The sequence below is a fragment of the Cetorhinus maximus genome, chromosome 26 (genome assembly GCF_964194155.1).
Source record: "Cetorhinus maximus chromosome 26, sCetMax3.hap1.1, whole genome shotgun sequence".
Taxonomy (NCBI): Eukaryota; Metazoa; Chordata; class Chondrichthyes; order Lamniformes; family Cetorhinidae; genus Cetorhinus; species Cetorhinus maximus.
Window position 1 is genome coordinate 12335461 of NC_135904.1, and position 21303 is coordinate 12356763.

General features: G+C 44.0%; 1 protein-coding gene across 2 annotated transcripts in view; it reads right to left on the reverse strand.

Moving 5' to 3' along the window:
* The window catches only part of golm2 (golgi membrane protein 2), a 94502-nt gene extending 74373 nt beyond the window's left edge, over window positions 1-20129 (reverse strand). For both annotated transcript variants that reach the window (XM_078530122.1, XM_078530121.1), the window contains exon 1: window positions 19487-20129. In XM_078530122.1, coding sequence (XP_078386248.1) covers window positions 19487-19639 — 153 coding nt within the window. In that variant the 5' untranslated portion in view covers window positions 19640-20129. The remainder of the gene's footprint in view (window positions 1-19486) is intronic.
* Between the last annotated feature and the right edge of the window lie 1174 nt (window positions 20130-21303).

Here is a 21303-nt window from a genome sequence, read left to right on the forward strand (position 1 = left end):
CTTTTTGTGAATAACACACTGATGTTGGGGTTGTTGTGACAGTGTAGAGGGAACTTTACTCTGTATCTAGTCATAACTTGGGAACACTAACTGCAGATACTGGGTTCCTGAAATGGAAATCATTCTATTTCTCTGCACTAATATTCCTCACCTGGAAACATGTAAAATTCACAGAACCAATGCCGATGTACATGAAAAGAATAAAGTATTCAGCAGTGCAAAAGCATTCCAAAAATAGATTTAGAAACTGTACAAAAATAAAAATCTTTGTCCACGCTAAAGATACGTCTGATTTAATACAGAATGTAAAATTTTATCCAAAAGTCCAATATCAATTTTTCCTCCTTGCATTTGAAGGTTTCAGATTCAAAGCAGGTTCTGTCTCGAGAAGAATGTGATATTTTCTGTGAAGGTCACTTGATCTTCCATGAAAGACTAACTCCAGATTCAGCATGAGCAGAAAACGGGTACAAAAGCAGTCAAAATAGACCAGTATAATAGGTGATTTTAATACAGCAAGAAACCACAGTTTGCCAATTTTCCATTCGCTAAGCAATTCTTTCAGAAAACACTAAGGTTTAATTGAGTCAAGTCATCAAGGCAGCATTTGACAAAGTGTGGCATCAGACAGCCCGAGCAAAACTGGAGTCAATGGAAATTCGGGGGAAAACTCTCTGCTGGTTGGAGTCGTACCTAGTACAAAGATGGTTGCGGTTATTGGAGGTCAATCATCTCAGTTCCAGGGCATCACTGCAGGAGTTCCTCAGGAAACGTCCTAGGCCCAACCATCTTCAGCTGTTTTATCAAAGACCTCCTTTCATCATAAGGTCAGGTGGGGATGGTCACTGATGATTGCACAAAGCTCAGCATCATTTGCAACTCCTTAGATACTGAAGCAGTCAATGTCCAAATACAGCAAGATCTGGGCAATATCCATGCTTGGGCTGATAAGTGGCAAGTAACATTCATGCCACACAAGTGCCAGGCAATGCCATTTCCAACAAGAGAACCTAACCATCTCCCCATGATATTCAATGGAATTACCATCACTGAATCCCCATTAACAACGTCCCAGGGGTTGCCATCGACCAGAAACTGAACGGGTCAATCGCTTGGAAACCTGGGGCGAGTAACTCACCTCTTGACTCCCCAAAGCCTGTCCACCATCTACAAGGCACAAGTCAGGAGTGTGATGGAATACTCCCTACTTGCCTGGATGAGTGCAGCTCCAACAACACTCAAGAAGCTTGACACCATCCAGGGCAAAGCAGCCCACTTGATTGGCACCCCATCCACAAACATTCACTCCCACCAACACACATTGGCTACAGTGTGTACCATCTAGAAGATGCACTGCAGGAACTCACCAAGGGCTCCTTTGACAGCACCTTCCAAACTCTCAACCACTACCACTGAGAAGGACAAGGGCAGCAGATAGATGGGAACACCACCACCTGCAAGTTCCCCTCCAAACCACTCAGCATCCTGACATGGAAATATATTGCCGTTCCTTCATTGTCACTGGGTCAAAATCCTGGAACTCCCTCCCCAACAGCACTGTGATTGTACCTACACCACATGGACTGCAGCCGTTCAAGAAGGCAGCTCACCGCCACCTTCTCAAGGGCAATTGGGGATGGGCAATAAATGCTGGCCTAGCCAGTGACAGCCACATTCCACAATGCATAAAAAAATTCAAGTGAAGAAATACTTGATTTGATAGATATAAAAGTGAGGGGCTTTCAACTACTGCAGTGGGCAAATTACCCCTTGAAGATCAAAAGTATAAGGGATCCTTCAAGGAAGCATTACAGGATTATAGGGTGTGCATATAAAATGCAAACAGCTTAATCTGACAGTAAAGATATTTTCTACCTTTCAATCTTTCTGATCACAGTCAAAATTTGCTATAGAGGTGCAGGCTGTAGCAACGGGGGTGGGGGGATGGTGTTGTTAGGAAGCAAGTATCCGGGCCAGAGGTCATCAAGCTCAAGTTGATCGCTAGAATTGTTTGCTTCTGTAACAAAGGCCAACAGTTTCACAGGAGCTGCACTCCTCAGGAAGTCTTACTTTAATAAAAAAACAATTTATTACTGACCAGAAATACTGGGGGAAAAGCACAATCCATAATAGCTTCTAAAAGGGCAGGGGACAATTATTTGACAGAGGCATTTTAAAGGCTATGGGGAAAGAGCAATGGATTAGGTGCAGAGCTCTTTCAAGGATCCAGTGCTGGGAAGATGTGCCAAATGGCCACCTTCTGCACTGTAAATTTCTATCCCAATAAAAGAAATTAAAACAAAACAGGACGCCTCAGACCTATTCTGCAGAATTTTCATAGTGACCTCATCGTACTGAAACTATACATCTGCAGTTTGCAGCTGTGTGGTTATGCGGTGCTTTTTTTGTAAAAGGCAATTACATGCAAAAAAATAAAACAGTTGTGAAAGGGTTGCATTTGAAACAACAGTAAGGAAAATTTCTTTTCTGAAGTGGAATATTTTGGTAGGAGAAATAGGCCACTTATTCTTTGGAAAGAGTGTCAAAATAGTATAGAGGATCAAACAAATCTAGGGGTACACATTCACAAAATCATGAAACAGCAACAAAATTTAACAAGACCATGAAAATGAAAACAAAGTATTTTGGTTCATTTTTGAGGGACGAACTGAAAAGCAGGGGAGTTACATTGAAACACTTATGCAGTTTTGGTCTCCATATTATAAGAAGATGGAGGGCAAGGGGAAGGTTCAAAAAGGATTTACCAGGGTGATACCAGAACTGAGACATTAACAACCATCAGGAAAAACTAAACAGGCTGGGACTCTTTTCACTAGGAAAAAAGAACATGTGGCTTGCCTCAAATTGTTCAGGAAAGCTTAGGCAAATTGATGAAATAAGCACACTGATGGTGGCATACAGAAAGGGAATGGTTATGTACATTCAATGGTAAAATATTGAAGGGTATGGAGGAAGACAGCAACCTACAGATGCAAATACACAAATTCCTTGAAAATGCAAATGCAGTTGGATAAAACAATAAAATAGGCCAACACTTACATGGGTTCTTTTACAAATCTGAACTATGAAAGTTCAAGTTTTGGGCACTCCCTAATAGTAGACAAAGCCATTAAGAATACATAATGTACATTCACTTGACATTGTAGTAATGAAGAAAAGACTAACATGCTGAGATGATTTTCATTGGAGCAGAGAATAAGGAAATTTTACAACAACTTATATTTATATAGCATCATTAATATAATAAAAGGTCCTAAGGTGCTCCACGGGAGCATTATAAAATATGACATCAAGCCAGAGAAAGAGATATTAGGTCAGATGATCAAAAGCTTTCTCAAAGCGGTAATTTCCAATGAGTGTCTTTAAAAAAGGAAAGTGAGGTAGGGATACGGAGAGCTGAATGGTGAGTATTTCAGAGCTTAGGGCCCAGGCAATTGAAGGAAAAGCCACTAATGATTGAGTGATTAAAATCGGAGATGTTCAAGATGTCAGAATTAGATGAGTGCAGCTATCTTGGAGGGTTGGAGAAGGTTACAGAGATAGGAACATGCGAGGCCATGGAGGGGTTTGAAAACGTGGATGAGAACTTTTAAAATCAAGATGCTGCTTGACTGACAGCCAGTGCAAGTCAGTGAGCACAAGCGTGATATGTGAACAGGACTTGCTGCTAGTTAAGACATAGGCAGTAGAGCTTTGGTTGACTTCAAGTTTCCAAAGGGTAGAATATGGGAGACCAGCCAGGAGTGTGTTAGAATAATCAGGAGGTAATGAAGGCTTCAGCGAGGTTTTCAGTAGCAGAAGAACTGAAATAGGGGCAAGTTCGAGCAATGTTACAAAAGATAGAAATAGTGATTTTAAAAGTGAAAATATTTGAAAAGGAAAAATGGGAACTTAAAGGAGGCCTTTCCCAGTGCTGGTCTTGTCACAGTTGGTGTGAGACTAAACCAAAGTCAATAATCCTTCTCTTCATTTCTCCCTGCATATTGGTACTTGGCCTCTATATGACTGACTGTCCAGGTTTTTACTTGGAGAATGAAGAGCAGGGGAAATCCCCTGATGCTGTTGTCAATATCTATCCTTCAACCAACATCACTAACAGCAGATTATCTGGTCATTATCAATGATTACATTGCTGTTTGTGGGGTGTTGCTGTGTTTCCTACACTACAACAGTGACTACACTTCAAAAATACTTTGTTGGCTGTAAAGTGCTGAGACATCCAGTGGTCGTGTAAAGCGCCAAATGAATGCAAGTCTCTTTCTTCCTTCAAAACGAAAGCAGACTGAGGATTATTCATTTGGTTTTCCATCCTCCAAGTTATATCTGTCCTCTGCTGTTGGCTCCCTGCAGCACTTTCAGAAATCAAGCTAGGGCTCCCTATGCTGCAATTCTTTCATGTTCAGGAACACCACCTCTACTCTTCAACAGAAGAGTTTCACAGACATCAAAATCCATCTATTTAAAATGTCAAGAGAGGATTAAAGAGGGAGACATAAGAGGTTAGTGTACAAAATTAAAGCACATGGGATTGGGGGTAATATATATATATATATATATATACACACACACAGGGGTCAGAGCTTGGACCCCAGCTATTCACAATATGTATCAATGATTTGGATGAGGGAATCTAATGTAATTTTTACATATTTGCTGATGGCAGAAAACTAGGTGGGAATGTGTGCAGTGAGGAGGATGTTAAGAGGCTTCAAGGCGATTTAGACAAGTTGAGTGAGTGGGCAAGTACATGGCAGATGCAGCATAACGTGGATAAGTACGAAGTTATCCAGTTTGGTAGGAAAAAACAAATGGCAGAGTATTATTTACATTGTGATAGATTGGGAAATATTGTTGTACAAAGGGACCTGTAAACAAGCATGCAGATGCAGCAAGCAGTTAAGAAGGCAAATGGTATGTTGGCCTTCATTGTGAGAGGTCTTGAGTACAGGAGCAAGGATGTGGCATTCCGCAGGGATCGTTCCCTCCGGGACACCCTGGTCCACTCCTCCATCACTCCCTACACCTCAACTCCCTCCCACAGCACCTTCCCATGCAACCGCAGAAGGTGCAACACCTGCCCCTTTACATCCCCCCCTCACCATTCAAGGGCCCGAACACTCCTTTCAAGTGAAGCAGCATTTCACTTGCACTTCCCTCAATTTAGTCTACTGCATTCGCTGCTCCCAATGCGGTTTCCTCTACATTGCAGAGACCAAACACAGACTGGGTGACCACTTTGCGGAACACCTTCAGTCTTGGAGGGAACAAGCATGACCCAGACCTCCCTGTCACTTGCCATTTCAACACACCACCCTGCTCTCATGCCCACATGTCCGTCCTTGGCCTGCTGCAAAGTTCCAGTGAAGCTGAAAGACTAGGTACTTTACAGTCTTCCGGACTGAATATTGAGTTCAACAACTTTAGATCATGAACTCTCTCCTCCATCCCCACCCCCTTTCCGATCCCCCTTTTTCCAATAATTTATATATTTTTTTATTTTCCCACCAATTTCCTTACCCAAGAAAGGATATACTTGCCATAAGGGGAGTGCAGCAAAGGTTCACCAGGCTGATTCCTGGGATGGCAGGATTGTCGTATGAGAGATTGGGCCAACTAGGCCTGTATTCACTGGAGTTTAGCAGAATGGGAGTGGATCTCATTGAACTATATAAAATTCTGACAGGGCTGGATAGACTGCAAGGAGGAATGATGTTTCCTCTGGCTGGGGGGGGTCTAGAACAAGGGGTCACAATCTCAGGATGCAGAGTAGGCCATTTAGGACCGAGAAGAGGAGAAACATCTTCACTCATGGGGTGGTGAACCTGTGGAATTCTCTACCACAGAAAGCTGTGGAGGCCAAGTCACTGAATATATTTAAGGAGGAAATACAAGGATGTGATTGCACTGGAGAGGGTGCAGAGGAGATTTACCAGGATGCTGCCTGGGTTGAAGGGTCTGAGCTATGAGGAAAGATTGGATAGTCTGGGGGGTTGTTTTCCTTGAAGGTTGGGAGGGGACCTGGTGTCTAAGATTATGAGGGGCATAAATAGGTGGATAGGAAAGCACTTTTTCCATTAGTAGAGAGGTCAGTAACCAGGGGACATAGATTTAAGGTTAGAGGTAGAAGGCTAAGAGGGGAGTTAAGGAGAGATTTTTTCACCCATAGGGTGGTGGGAGTCTGGAACTCACTGCCTGAAAGGGTGGTTGAGTCAGAAACTCTCGTAACATTTAAGAAGTGTTTAGATATTCGCTTGTGTTGCCATAGCCTCCAGGGCTATGGGCCAAGCACTGGAAAATGGGATTAGGGTAGTCAGATTTGTTGACTGCTGCAGACACGATGGGCCAAATGGCCTCCTTCTGTGCTGTAGACAATTGAGTCTATAAATTTCTAGACTCTAAAGGAGTCACGGGGTATGGAGAGAGTGTAGGAGTATGGCATTGAAATAGAGCATCAGCCATGATCATACTGAATGGCGAAGCAGGCTCCATGGGCAAATGACCTACACCTGCTTATGTTATTTATCACAAGCGATAGGGTTGGATTAACTTTGATTTTTATCAAATCTTTTCAACCACTATATTCTTGCCTGACGCATATTCAACTTACGAAACAATAATTCCAATGAATGAAGGCTCCTAAGACCATAAGACGTAGAAGCAGAAGTAGGCTGTTTGGCCCATTGAGTCTGCTCTGCCATTCAATGAGGTCATGGCTGATCTGATAACACAACTCAACTTTCCTGCCTTTTCCCCAGAACTCTCGATTCCCTTATTGATTAAAAATCTGCCTTTCTCAGCCTTGAATATACTTAACGACCCAGCCTCTACAGCCCTCTGCGGTAGGGAGTTCCACAGATTCACTATCCTCAGAAAAGATTCCTCTTCATCTCTCTCTTAAATGGGCGACCCCTTACTCTGAGAATATGCCCTCTGGTCCTCAACTCGCCCACAAGGGGAAACGGCCTCTCAGCATTTGCCCTGTCAATAAGAATCTTATGTTTCAATAAGGTCACTTCTCATTCTTCTAAGTGCCAATGAGTACAGGCCTACTCAACCTCTCCTCATAAGAAAATCCCTCCATGCCCGGGATCAATCGAGTGAACCTTCTCTGCACTGCCTCCAATACCAGTATATCTTTCCTTAGATAAGGGGACCAAAACTGTTTACAGCATTCCAGGTGTGGTCTAACGAGTGCCTTGTATAGTTTTAGCAAGACTTCCCTATTTTTATACTCCATCCCCTTTGAAATAAAGGCTAACATTCCATCTGCCTTACCTATTACCTGAACTTGTATGTTAGCTTTTTGGGATTCATGCACAAGGGCTCCCAAATCCCTCTGTGCTGTATCTTTCTGCAGTCTTTTTCCATGTAAATAATATTTGGCTCTTCTATTCTTCCTGCCAAAATGCATAACCTCACATCTTCCCACATTATATTCCATCTGCCAAGTTTTTGCCCACTCACTTGACCTGTCGAAATTCCTCTGTAGACTGTCACTCACTGCTTGCCTTCCCATCTATTTTTGTGTCATCTACAAACTTGGTGATAGATGAGGTAAGTGAATGTGCTAAGTCATTAATATATATTGTAAATAAATGTGGCCCCAGCACTGGTCCCTGTGGCACTCCACTAGTTACAGGTTGCCATCCTGAAAATGCCCCCCTTATCCCAGCTCTTTGTCTTCTATTAGTTAACCAATCCTCTATCCATGCTAATATACTACCCCCAACACCATGGGCTCTTATCTTATTAAGCAGCTTTATGTGCGGTACCTTATCGAACGCCTTTTGGGAATCCAAACATATTACACCTACTGGTTCCCCTTTATCTATCCTGCTCATCATCACCTCAAAATAATTCTGATAAATTTGTCAGGCATGATTTCCCCTTCAAGAAGCCATGCTGACTCTGCTTGATTATATCATGCATTTCTAAATGCTCTGCTATTACATCCTTTCTAATAGACTCTGACATTTGTCCATTGGCCTATAATTACCTGTTTTTCGTCTCTCTCCCTTTTTGAATAAGGGCATTAGATTGGAAGTTTTCCAATCTTCTGGGACTTCCCCAGAATCTAAGGATTCTTGGAAGATTACTACCAGTGCATCCATTATTTGTGTAGCTACTTAGGATGCAACCCATCAGTCCAGGGGACTTTTCGGGCTTTAGCCCCATTAGCTTCCCTAGTACTTATTCTCTGGTGATAGTTATTGTATTTATTTCCTCCCCACCTTTTGCCCCTTGATTATTTAGTATTTTTGGAATGCTAATAGTATCTTCTACCGTGAAGACTGATGCAAAGTATTTATTCAACTTCTCTGCCATTTCCTGGTTCCCGATAATTATTTCCCCACCCTCACTCTCTGAGGGGCCTATGTTCACTTTGGCCTCTCTCTTACCTTTTATATATTTAAAGAAGCTCTTACTGTTTGTTTTTATATTACTTGCTAGTTTATCCTCAAAATTTATTTTCTCCCCCTTTTTTTGGTCATCTTTTGTTGGTTTTTAAAACTTTCCCGCTCCTCTGGCTTATCACTAATCTTTGCCACATTGTATGTTTTTTTGTAATTTGATACTATCCTTAACTTCTTTGGTTAACCATGGTTGGTTTATCCCCTTCTGAGCATCCTTTTTTCTCACTGGGATATACCTTTGTTGTGAGTCATGAACTATTTTCTTAAATGTCTGCCATTGTTCATCAACTGTCTTTTCTGCTAAACTCCTTCCCCAGTCCACTCCAGCCAACTCTGCCCTCATTTCTTTGTAATTACCCTTATTTAAGTTTAACACAGTTGTTTCCGACTCAAGTTTCTCACTCAAACTGAATGCTAAATTCTACCATGTTATGGTCATTGTTTCCTATTGATCTTTTACTCCGAGATCATTTATTAAACCTGTCTCATTACACGTTAGCAAATCCAAAATAGCCTGATCCCTGGTTGGATCCACAACATGTTGTTCTAGGAAACTGTCCCGAGTGCACGATGAATTCTTGCTCGTGGTTACCTCTGCCAATTTGATTTTCCCAATCTACATGAAGATTAAAGACACCCATGATTAACGTACTGCCTTTTTTACATGCCCTTATTATCTCCTCTGATTTATTCTCTGTCCTACAGTATAGCTATTGTTAGGAAGCCTATAGACCATTCCCATCAGTGTCTTCTTCCCCTTGTTATTTCTTACCTCCACCCATATGGATTCTAAATCTTTCGATCCGAGATCATTTCTTGCTATCGTACTTATTCCATCTTGTACTAACAAAGCTACCCCACCACCCTTTCCTTCCTGCCTGTCCTTTTGAAAAGTCACATACCCCTGAACATTTAGTTCCCAGCTTTGATCTCCTTCTAACCACGTCTCCACAATGGCTATACGATCATAGCCATTAACCTCTATTTGTGCCATTAATTCTTTTATTTTGTTCTGAATACTAAGTATTTTTAAGTGCCATTAATTTTGCCTTTTGACCATTTTTTTACCCTTTGGCCCTATATGCTGCTTTTTTTTAATGTTTGTACACACTGTCCCTTCCTGTCACATTGGATATCAATAACTAATTAGCTGCCCTGCAATGCTGTCATATCCTTTGGCTTTGTTAGCCTATGTATCCCCACTCCAGAACCCTCCCCTTCCCCATTTAGTTTAAAGTATAGTGAGACACTGGTCCCAGGATGGTTCAAGTGAAGCCCATCCCACTGGAACAGCTCCCTTCTAACCCAGTACTGGTGCCTGTGCCCCATGAACTGAAACCCATACCTCCCACACCAATCTTTGAGCCATGTATTTAACTCCTTGACTTTATTTATCTTATGCTAGTTTGCCCGTGGCTCAGGTAGTAATCCCAAGATTATTACCTTGGAGGTTCTGCTTTTTCATTTAGTTCCTAACTGTTCAAATTATTTCAGCAGAACCTCTTTTCTAGTCCTATCAATGTCATTGGTACCAACATGGACAACGACAACTGGATCCCTCCCCTCCCACTCCAAGTTCATCGCCAGCCCTGAGGAGATGTCCTTAACCCTGGCACTGGGCAAGCAACACAGCCTTCGGGACTCACATTCTTGGCTGCAGAGAACAGTATCTATCCCCCTAATTATACTGTCCCCTACCATTAATACATTTCTATTTCCTCCTGACTTGAATGGCTCCCTGTACCACGGTATCATGGTCATTCGCTCATCGTCCCTGCAGTCCCTGCTCTGGCCCACATAGCTTGCAAGAACCCCGTAACTGCTGGACAGTGCAGCAGATGAGGCTCCTCGAACGCTACCCCCTGGGTCCCCATATCTGCTTCACCTGCAGTCACACCCACCTGTCCCTGATCACAGGCCAAATTTGAATTTCCTAATCTGAGGGGTGTGACCACCACCTGGAGCAAAGTGTCCAGGTAACTTTTCTCCTTCCTGATATGGCGCAACGTCTGCAGCTCTATCTCCAACTCCTTAACTCGGATCCGAAGCTCCTAGAGCTGCAAACACTTACTACAAATGTGTTGGCTCTGGATCACCTTGGTGTCCAGCAGTTCCCACATGCTGCAGCAGCGACACATCACCCCTCCTGCCATTGCTATCATATTTTATTTAATTACTTAACTAATTACTCTAGTATCCCTGCTCCTTACACTTCATTATAATTTTTTTTTAAACTAATTACTCTAGGCCCCGCTGCTCCTCTCGCACTCTCTCGCCGTTAAAGGTCCTGCTGCTCCTCTCTTACTGTTGCTTTTCCTCACAATAAAACTTTGCTGACATTCCATCCACAAATGTAATATGCCAACTTTTATTATAAACATTTGTCTTGTGCTGCCACAATTAGCTTATTTGGAATACACTTCCCCAGATACCTGAAACACCTTGTCCAGGAAAAGAGAGCTTACAGGCCTTTCTTTACAGGTGCCACTATCCAATTATGTGTTAAGTGAATAAAGTTTAAGGTTATATGCACATTGATTTTTCCCTCTGACCCTGTAAGTAAGCATCAGGTGACTCCTTGGTATCCCTTCCTTTCAAGCAACAATGGAAACTCAATGTGAGATACATGGTGGTTAGAAATTTACTGTGCCACTAAGATACTAGAATGAACCCAATTGTCATGCATTATACATAAGACAGACTTGAATTGCTGCTGAGGTAACATTATACAATGCAGGACCTGAAATACAATGAGCTATTAGCATTTATTTCATAGCCAGTAACTAATGCTGTTACGACAATTAAGTAATTTCAATCATCAGTTGTGTTCATTAAAAACATTACTGTTTAAATCAAAAAATAAAGTAGAACTTTAATTTTGTAATTGTACATTAGAAGAAAATAATTCAGCTTGTAGAATCAGGAAGTGCATAAAGCACTTGGCCTTTGGGTTTATGAGCTACATTTCCCTGACAAATGGTGGATTAGCTTTCATGTCTCACCAATCCCTGACCTATACCAAAATATTTTCTTCATTTCTCTAACCCCAATTCTGCTGCAGCAAGCACTGCACAAGATGGGCAGGTTAACTTGCTCCTGCACCATTTGCTACGCTCAGGAGAACAGATTACAAGATGGCGCAAGCTGGTCTTTGATGACTTTTTCATTTATATGATCATTCTATTCCTATGGGCATCACCACCTCCCCATATTTGGAATTTGAAACTTGCTATGCAAGTACAAGTGCCAACCGTGGAAACTTAATCAGCTATGCTATAAATTCCTATTCAACCTAATATGAAACTACTACTGGATCATCTTCAAATTGGACCTCTAACTCTCTTCACCACCAAGTCCACACCCCAGCCCAGGCTCTCCGAGGTAAAACCAGACACGTCACAAAGTCAGCATTCTATCTGATACTAAGTTTTCATTATCAGGACTACTATTTCAACAGGTCACGCCTGCTTTAGCTAGCGCTACCCATATAAATGTTGGAATTATTAAACCGAATACAGATATTAGCCTGTGATGCCAACACAACTAGAACAGAAGCAGAAGCTGAGCTTCCAGCACCACATCACAAAGACTGCCTCCACCTCAGCCCATCTGCAGCTGAAACCCTCATTCATACCTATTACCTCCAGACTTGAATAATCCACTGCTCTCCAGACCAACCTCCCATCTTCTATCAACTGCAGCTCATCTAAAACTCTAAAGCACAAATTATATTTCACACCAGCTCCCCCTCACCCATGACCCATGTACTCGCTGACCTCAATGAGCTCCTTGCCCCAACCATTTAACTTTTACATTCTCACGTTCAAATCTCTTTAGACCATTATGCTTACCGAACTAATGTTCTCCAGCCCTGCTAGAGCTCTGTTCCATAAGACCATAAGACATAGGAGCAGAAATTAGGCCATTTGGCCCATGAGTCTGCTCTGCCATTCAAACATGGCTGATAAGTTTCTCAACCCCATTCTCCCGCCTACTCCCCGTAACCTTTGATCCCCGTACCAATCAAGAACCTATCTATCTCGGTCTTAAATACACTCAATGACCTGGCCTCCACAGCCTTCTGTGGCAGTGAATTCCATAGATTCACCACTCTCTGGCTAAAGAAGTTTCTCCTCATCTCTGTTCTAAAAGGTCTTCCCTTTACTCTGAGGCTGTGCCCTCGGGTCCTAGTCTCTCCTACTAATGGAAACATCTTCTCCACATCCACTCTATCCAGGCCTTTCAGTATTCTGTAAGTTTCAATCAGATCCCCCCATATCCTTCTAAACTCCATCGAGTATAGACCCAGAGTCCTCAAACGTTCCTCATATGTTAAGCCTTTCATTCCTGGGATCGTTCTTGTGAACCTCTTCTGGACCCTCTGCAGGGCCAGAACATCCTTCCTGAGATACAGGGCCCAAAATTGCTCACAATATTCTAAATGTGGTCTGACCAGAGCCTTATATAGCCTCAGCAGCACATCCCTGCTTTTATATTCTAGTCCTCTCAAAATAAATGCCAACATTGCATTTGCCTTCCTAACTACCGACTCAACCTGCAAGTTACCCTTAAGAGAAAAAAACAAAAAACTACTGCGGATGCTGGAAATCCAAAACAAAAACAGAATTACCTGGAAAAACTCAGCAGGTCTGGCAGCATCGGCGGAGAAGAAATGAGTTGACGTTTCGAGTCCTCATGACCCTTCAGCAGAACTGAGTAAAGTTAGGAGAGGGGTGAAATATAAGCTGGTTTATGGTGGTGGTTGTAGGGACAAGCAAGCAGTGATAGGAGCAGATAATCAAAAGATGTCACAGACAAAAGGAACAAAGAGGTGTTGAAGGTGGTGATGTTATCTAAGAAAATGTGCTAATTAAGAATGGATGGCAGGACGCTCAAGGTACAGCTCTAGTGGGGGTGGTTATAGATTTAAAAATAATGGAAATAGGTGGGAAAAGAAAAATCTATATAAATTATTGGAAAAAACAAAAGGGAAGGGGAAGAAACGAAAAGGGGGTGGGGATGGGGGAGGGAGTTTAAGATCTAAAGTTGTTGAATTCAATATTCAGCCCGGAAGGCTGTAAAGTGCCTAGTTGGAAGATGAGGTGCTGTTCCTCCAGTTTGCGTTCGGCTTCACTGGAACAATGCAGCAAGCCAAGGACAGACATGTGGGCAAGAGAACAGGGTGGAGTGTTAAAATGGCAAGCGACAGGGAGGTTTGGGTCTTTCTTGCGGACAGACCGCAGGTGTTCTGCAAAGCGGTCGCCCAGTTTGCATTTGGTCTCTCCAATGTAGAGGAGACCGCATTGGGAGCAACGAATGCAGTAGACTAAGTTAGGGGAAATGCAAGTGAAATGCTGCTTCACTTGAAAGGAGTGTTTGGGCCCTTGGACGCTGAGGAGAGAGGAAGTGAAGGGGCAGGTGTTGCATCTTCTGCGTGGGCATGGGGAGGTGCCATAGGTGGGGGTTGAGGAGTAGGGGGTGATGGAGGAGTGGACCAGGGTGTCCCGGAGGGAACGATCCCTACGGAATGCCGCTGGGGGGGGGGTGAAGGGAAGATGTGTTTGGTGGTGGCATCATGCTGGAGTTGGCGGAAATGGCGGACGATGATCCTTTGAATGCGGAGGCTGGTGGGGTGATAAGTGAGGACAAGGGGGACCCTATCATGTTTCTGGGAGGGAGGAGAAGGCGTGAGGGCGGATGCGCGGGAGATGGGCCGGACACGGTTAAGGGCCCTGTCAACGACCGTGGGTGGAAAACCTCGGTTAAGGAAGAAGGAGGACATGTCAGAGGAACTGTTTCTGAAGGTAGCATCATCAGAACAGATGCGACGGAGGCGAAGGAACTGAGAGAATGGGATGGAGTCCTTACAGGAAGTGGGGTGTGAGAAGCTGTAGTCGAGGTAGCTGTGGGAGTCGGTAGGCTTGTAATGGATATTGGTGGACAGTCTATCATCAGAAATTGAGACAGAGAGGTCAGGGAAGGGAAGTGTCAGAGATAGGCCATGTGAAAATGATGGAAGGGTGGAGATTGGAAGCAAAATTAATAAATTTTTCCAGGAAAAAACTCTTGCAATCTTCTTTTATATTACTAGCTAGTTTACCCTCATATTTAATCTTCTCCCTCCTTATTTCTCCTTTAGTTGTCCTATGTTGGTCTTTGTAGGCTTCCCAATCCCCTGGCTTCCCACTGCTCTTCGCCGCATTGTATGCTTTCTCTTTAGCTTTTATGCTGTCCCTGACTTCCCTTGTCAGCCATGGTTGCCTCGTCCTCCCTTTAGTATGCTTCTTCTTCCTAGGGATGAATTTTTGCTGTGTCTCCCAAATTACTCCCAGAAACTCCTGCCGTTGCTGTTCCACTGTCTTTCCTGCTAGGGTCATCTCCCAGTCAATTCTGGCCAGCTCCTCCCTCATGCCTCTGTAGTTACCTTTATTCAACTGTAATACCGTTACATCTGATTCCAGCTTTTTCCTCTCAAATTGCAAGGTAAATTCTATCATATTATAGTCACTTCCTCCTAAGGGTTCCTTCACCTTAAGCACCCTTATCAAATCTGCCTCATTACACATCACTAAATCTAGAATTGCCTGTTCCCTAGTGGGCTCCAACACAAGCTGCTCCAAAAAGCCATCTCGTAGACATTCCACAAATTCCTTTTCTTGGGATCCACTACCAACCTGATTTTCCCAGTCTACCTGCATATTGAAATCCCCCATGATCACTGTAACCTTGACGTTCTTACACACCTTTTCTATCTCCTGGTGTATCTTGTGCCCCACATCCTGACTACTGTTCGGAGGCCTGTACATAACTCCCATTATGGTTTTTTTTACCTTTGCGGTTCCTCAACTCTACCCACACAGATTCTACATCATCTGACCCAACATCGTTTCTTGCTATCGATTTAACTTCATTTCTTGCTAACAAAGCAAACCCACCCCCTCTACCAACCTGCCTATCTTTTCGATAGGATGTATATCCTTGGATATTTAGCTCCCAGTCCTGATCCACCTGCAGCCATGTCTCCGCAATGCCCACCAGATCATAGCTGCCAATTTCAATCTGCGCCACAAATTCATTTACCTTATTTTGTATACTGCGTGCATACAGATACAACACCTTCAGTCCTGTATTTCCTGTCCCCCTTCTCATTGTCATCCCTTTATCTGATGTGCTTGAAGTTAGATTCCTAGCCCTTTCCAAACACTCTGTCCTATTTTGTGTTCTGGAGACTTTAATAGCCTCTCTTGGGCTCTCCTTCCTTTTCAGTTTTTTCATAATTTTCCATGAAGTTGAATCCACCCCCCCACATGCTAACCTGCTGCTTTGTTTCCCATTAGTCATACTTCTTGGAGTTTTACCCTTCCCTTCCCCCCCACTTTCTAGTTTAAAGTCCTGTTGACCACCCTATTTACCCTTTTCATTAGAACATTGGTCCCAGATCGGTTCAGGTGGAGACTGTCCCAACGGTACAGATCCCTCCTGTTCCAATACTGATGCCAGTGCCCCATGAAATAGAGCCCCTCTTTCCCACACCACTCCTTTAGCCACGTGTTTACTTCCCTTATTCTTGTGTCCCTATGCCAATTTGCACATGGCTCGGGTAGTAATCCGGAGATTATAACCCTTGAGGACCTGTTCTTTAATTTAGTTCCTAGTTCCTGATAATCCCCAAACAGGTCCTCTTTCCTAGTCTTACCTATGTTATTTGTCCCGACGTGGACCACAACAACTGGATCCTCCCCTCCCTCTCCAAAATCCTTTCAAGCCGGTCAGAGATGTCCCTCACCCTGGCACCAGGCAGGCAAGGTACCATGCGGGACTCTCGATCCTGCTTACAAAGGATGCTATCAATTCCCCAAATTATAGAATCCCCTACAACTACCACTTGTCTTTTTGCTCCCCCCTCTTGAATGGCCTCCTGTGCCACGGTGCCGTGGTCAGCTGGCTAATCTTCCCTAAAGCCCTGTTTCTCATCCACACAGGTTCCTCGTACCTGTTGGACAAGGTCAAAAGCCGAGGCTCCTGTGTTCCTGAACACAGGATCCCTCTACCTGCCTCACTTGCAGTCACACCCTGCTGACCCTGACCACTGACCGAATTTGAGGTACTTAATCTACCGGGTGTGACCACCTCCTGAAACAAAGCGTCCAGGTAACTCTCCCCCTCCCGGATGTGCCGGAGCGTCCGGAGCTCAGACTCCAGCTCATCAATTCTGAGCCGGCGTTCCTCCAGCAACCAACACTATCGGCAACCGTGCCTTCAGATGTCTAAACCCAATGCCCTAGAATCCGGCTTTTCCTAAATCTCACTTCTTAAACCTAGCTTCCAATCGCTCCTCCAAATAGTTCCTCTATTCGGCATCCATTGTTGCCTGATTATACCTCTGCGAACTACCCCGGGATATTTGCCTACACTAAAGCAACTATATACATACATGATGAAAGTATAATAATTCTCAATGTTTTTCTAGTTTGTTGTGAAGTAGGTTAATGGAGGTAAGTATGGTTGGGTCTGTATGTGATTTAATTACATCTGGAGTCAAGTAGACTGCAAGCTTGAAATCATCAAAAGAAACTAGATGCTTGACATGCTAATAAGTAAATATGGATGCTGGCTTAGCATGTAAGGTGTGAAGGGAATTTATATTTTTGGATAAATGAAGAGATTTGGATTTCAAAGGGATCTTCGTCTGTTTACAAATAGCCAGATAAGCAAAGCTAAGGAATGTGTTTATTTTTCCCAAAGGTTACTGACAATATATTGGCAACATGAAAGTTTTTGTCTTATGAGGAAGATACAGTTTCAAAGACATATGGAACAATAGAATTCACATATTAAAAAGAGAAAAACATATAAAGGAGAATGAAAGAGTGTGTCAGAAGGCCATGTAAGATCTAACAGGAGTGTGTGAAATAGCCTTAATGAAGCCTCTAGTATGTGTGCATAAGTCTGCTATATAACAAAAACTGAAGTTGGGGAAAAGCCATTTGAAATTCCACTGTCAAGTGGGTATTGTGTTAACTTGCTGATCCTGTTTTAAATCTAAAAATCTGGACTGTTGCCTTAAAGGGACTCTGTTTAATTAGGAATTTTAGGAGTTATTATGGTAGTAATTTGTAGTCTTCTGTATGTGCTTGACATCTTTTATTTTGTTAATAAATATTTCATTTTATTAATTTTTAAAATCTCTAAGGCCTTGATGGACTTACTACTTCTGAATTCAGTGCACACATCTCATAATAAATACAAATTGCAAAACTATTGCGATAGCACGACCAATCATCTGCCACGTCATAACACATACAACTGATTACTTCAGTCCTACCTAAACCTTCAGCTCACCAAAACTAGGACGTTGTATCTGCCCATCCATACTTGGATCTTTTGTCAGGGTATGCTACAATCTCAGTAGCACCTACACTGAATCGTTATGTAACTAGTCTTGTTTATTTATACATAATGCAAATGATTTCTGCAGGTGTGTTGATATATGTAGCAAAAACTCTACTATGTGATACTTCCATAAAACTAATTCACCAGTGATGCTGGATTTGTCCTAATTAGATTCTTTACCTACATTCTACTGTCTCCAAGGTACAGGAGCAATTTACTGACACCACTATGGTACAAAACAAGGAAGCAACATGGTTAGGATATGCCTGGTGGGTCCCAAAAGTATTCTCAGTACTCTACTATTTACAGTAACCCCTGAGCCTTCTTGCACATAACCTTCAATGTACATAACAGCAGTTGTTAGCTGGCCATATGTTTATTTTGCATAATCACATGTTTCTGGATATCCTATGGAAAATAAAAAATATCTGAGATCAACCAGTCCCATCCGAGTCTTGAACTTTTGGCATATACAAGACAATTTAAACTGATGTCCAATATTTAACCCCTATGAAAAAGCTTGCATAAGCTTTCAGGTGAGAGATTTTTTCAGTCTTTGGGATGTGAGCATTGTTGGCAAGGCCACCATTTGTTGTCCAACCCTACTTGCCCTTGAGCTCAGTGACTTGTTAGGCCATTTCAGAGGGCAGTTAAGAGTCAACCACATTGCTGTGGGTCTGGAGTCATGTGCAGACCAGACCAGGTAAGGATGGCAAATTTCCTTCCTGAAAGGGCACTAAAAACCCCTCTGGTTCACTAATAACAATGACAGTTGCCATAGTCAACATTACTGAGTCTAGCTATATATTCTAGGTTTATTAATTGAATTTTAATTCCACCTGTGGTGGGATTTAAACCCATGTCCCCAGATCATTAGCCAGGGCTTCTGGATTACTTGTCCAATGACATTACCACTACGCCACGAACACACACAAATGAATGTCAATGGTGAAAGAGACTAACAGAACTCCAGGTGTGTAGGGACCACCCACCCCCCTCTCCTCCTCCTCTAGGTCTGTAGGGACAACCCAACTCCCCTTCTCCTCCTCCTCCTCTAGGTGTGTAGGGACAACCCACCTCCCCTTTTACTCCTCTAGGTGTGTAGGGACAGCCCACCTCCCCTTCTCCTCCTCCTCTAGGTGTGTAGGGGCAATCCACCTCCCCTTCTCCTCCTCCTTCTCTAGGTATGTAGGGACAACCCACCTCCCCTTCTCCTCCTCTAGGTGTGTAGGGACAACCCACCTCCCCTTCTCCTTCTCCTCTAGGTGCGTAGGGACAACCCACCTCCCCTTCTCCTCCTCTAGGTGCGTAGGGACAACCCACCTCCCCTTCTCCTCCTCTAGGTGCGTAGGGACAACCCACCTCCCCTTCTCCTCCTCTAGGTGCGTAGGGACAACCCACCTCCCCTTCTCCTCCTCTAGGTGTGTAGGGACAACCCACCTCCCCTTCTCCTCCTCCTCCTCCTCTAGGTGTGTAGGGACCACCCACCTCTCCTTTTCCTCCTCTAGGTGTGTAGGGACAACCCACCTCCCCTTCTCCTCCTCCAGGTGTGTAGGGACAACCCACCTCCCCTGCTCCTCCTCCCCCTCCAGGTGTGTTGAGACAACCACCCCCCTCCCCCTCTGACTCCTCCTCTTCCAGGTGCGCAGCTGCCCTACCTGCACCTGTAGCTCGGCCACCTCCAGTTGCAGCTTATTGTGGCGGGTGGACAGCACCCAGTAGTTGAAGCCCAGGACGGCCATAAGCAGGAGCAGCCCGACCAGCAGCAGCGACGGCAGGCGGCCCCCTCGCCGGCTGTTCCCGAACATCATCACCGCCGAAAACCGAGAGACAGGAGCGGGCGGAAAAAAATAAATAAACCCACAACCCCGGCTTTACAGGGAGGGAAAAAAAACCCAGGTACAAAACAAAAATGATGAAGAATTATGTGGGCCCCACCGCCCACCTTTAACCGTGGAACTTTAGCCCAGGCCTGAGGAGACTGACGATAATAACCCGCCGCTCCAATTCACTTCATCCCTTGAGGAAAAAGAGCGATTTTAACCCGCCGAGGCCGGTACCGAACCCGCCGTTCACCGCCCTCCAAACCGCCGCTTCTCGAACAATCTCCTCAGCCCCGCGCCGACAATTTTTTTTTTCCCTCGGCGCCCGACCGATTAACGTTTATCGATTGAGATTTGCCCTTAATATTGATTAGTGAGTTTTTTTTTTCTCTAATCTCCCTCCCGACCCGCTGCGCCCGCTCCTGTTTCCCCTTACGCCTGCTTCCAGTCGTTACCTAATCCGCTCTCGGTTATGCCCGCCCACCTTGCCCCGACCCCCCCCCCGCTTATAAACATAGTGCAACCTAACCTAACCTCGCCAGGCATTGTGACGTTACCTAACGACCAGAGGGAGGCGGGGTTGGGAGTGCCGGTTTGACCAATCATTTCCAGGCCCTGTGCGTTTTCATTGGTTCCTTCCCCGGGGTGGCAGGTGGGCGGAGATGCTGCGGTAGCAAGTTCGTGCGAGCGGGCAAGCAATACTTCCGCATTCGTTGATCTTGGTCTAATGTGGAGTGGGTACTGTTCCTGTGGGTGTCACAGATGCTTTCGTGTTCCATCCACATTCCAGTTTACACGGATGTAGCATGTTGGATGCATGCCTCACCATACCCAACCCTTTCGTATTTTGCAATTTCCTGTTTCCTTAAAGAATAAAAACGTTCGACATAGCAATAGCATCCTTACCATAAACAGGTGGAATCAGCTAGTGTAATTCATGTGTTTTCATTGCCTTCTTGATTTAACTCTTAGTCATTTATGTTATCGATCTTCAAATTTTGCTTCCAGCCCCCCCCACCCTCATAATGAGTAGGAAAACATTATCAAGACTGGCTTGGAGCGTCTTGATTGAAAAGTGGGCACCCAAAGGCTAGAAAGCTGTGAAATGTGGTTCTGGAGAAGGGTGGAGGGGGTCAGTTGGAGAGAACACAGGAGCAACGAAGAAGTTCTCAGGATGGTGGAGAAGGGACCGATCATCAGTGAATACCATGGAGAAAAGATAACAAGGTTCGAGTGGCCATATTCTAAGATTTAAGAGCTTGCGGAAAGAGGTGATTGAAGGAAGATTAGAGGGAATGTAGACCAAGATGAAGAAAGAGAATGATGATGTTAGAAACTTGAAATTGAAAATGCTGCTATGAGCAACTGAAGAGGAATTCACAAGACCCTGAGGTGTGCAGCTGAGGAAACTGAGTGCAAATTTGAGAGTTTGCCCTAATTCAGTTGGCTATAAATTCAGGGTTCTTGACTGCAGCCGAGGCAAACCAGTGCAGCTTTGGAAACTTGAGTGCAAATCTGAGAATTTGCTGAATGGGTGACTTTGGTGAAGGGGTGAGGAAGGAGGTGTTTGTTTCCTTTTGCTTTTTCTACCTTTCTCACTCTTTGGGAATAGGTTCTTACTTTCTACAGGGAAAGGAACTAGCTGTTTGGTG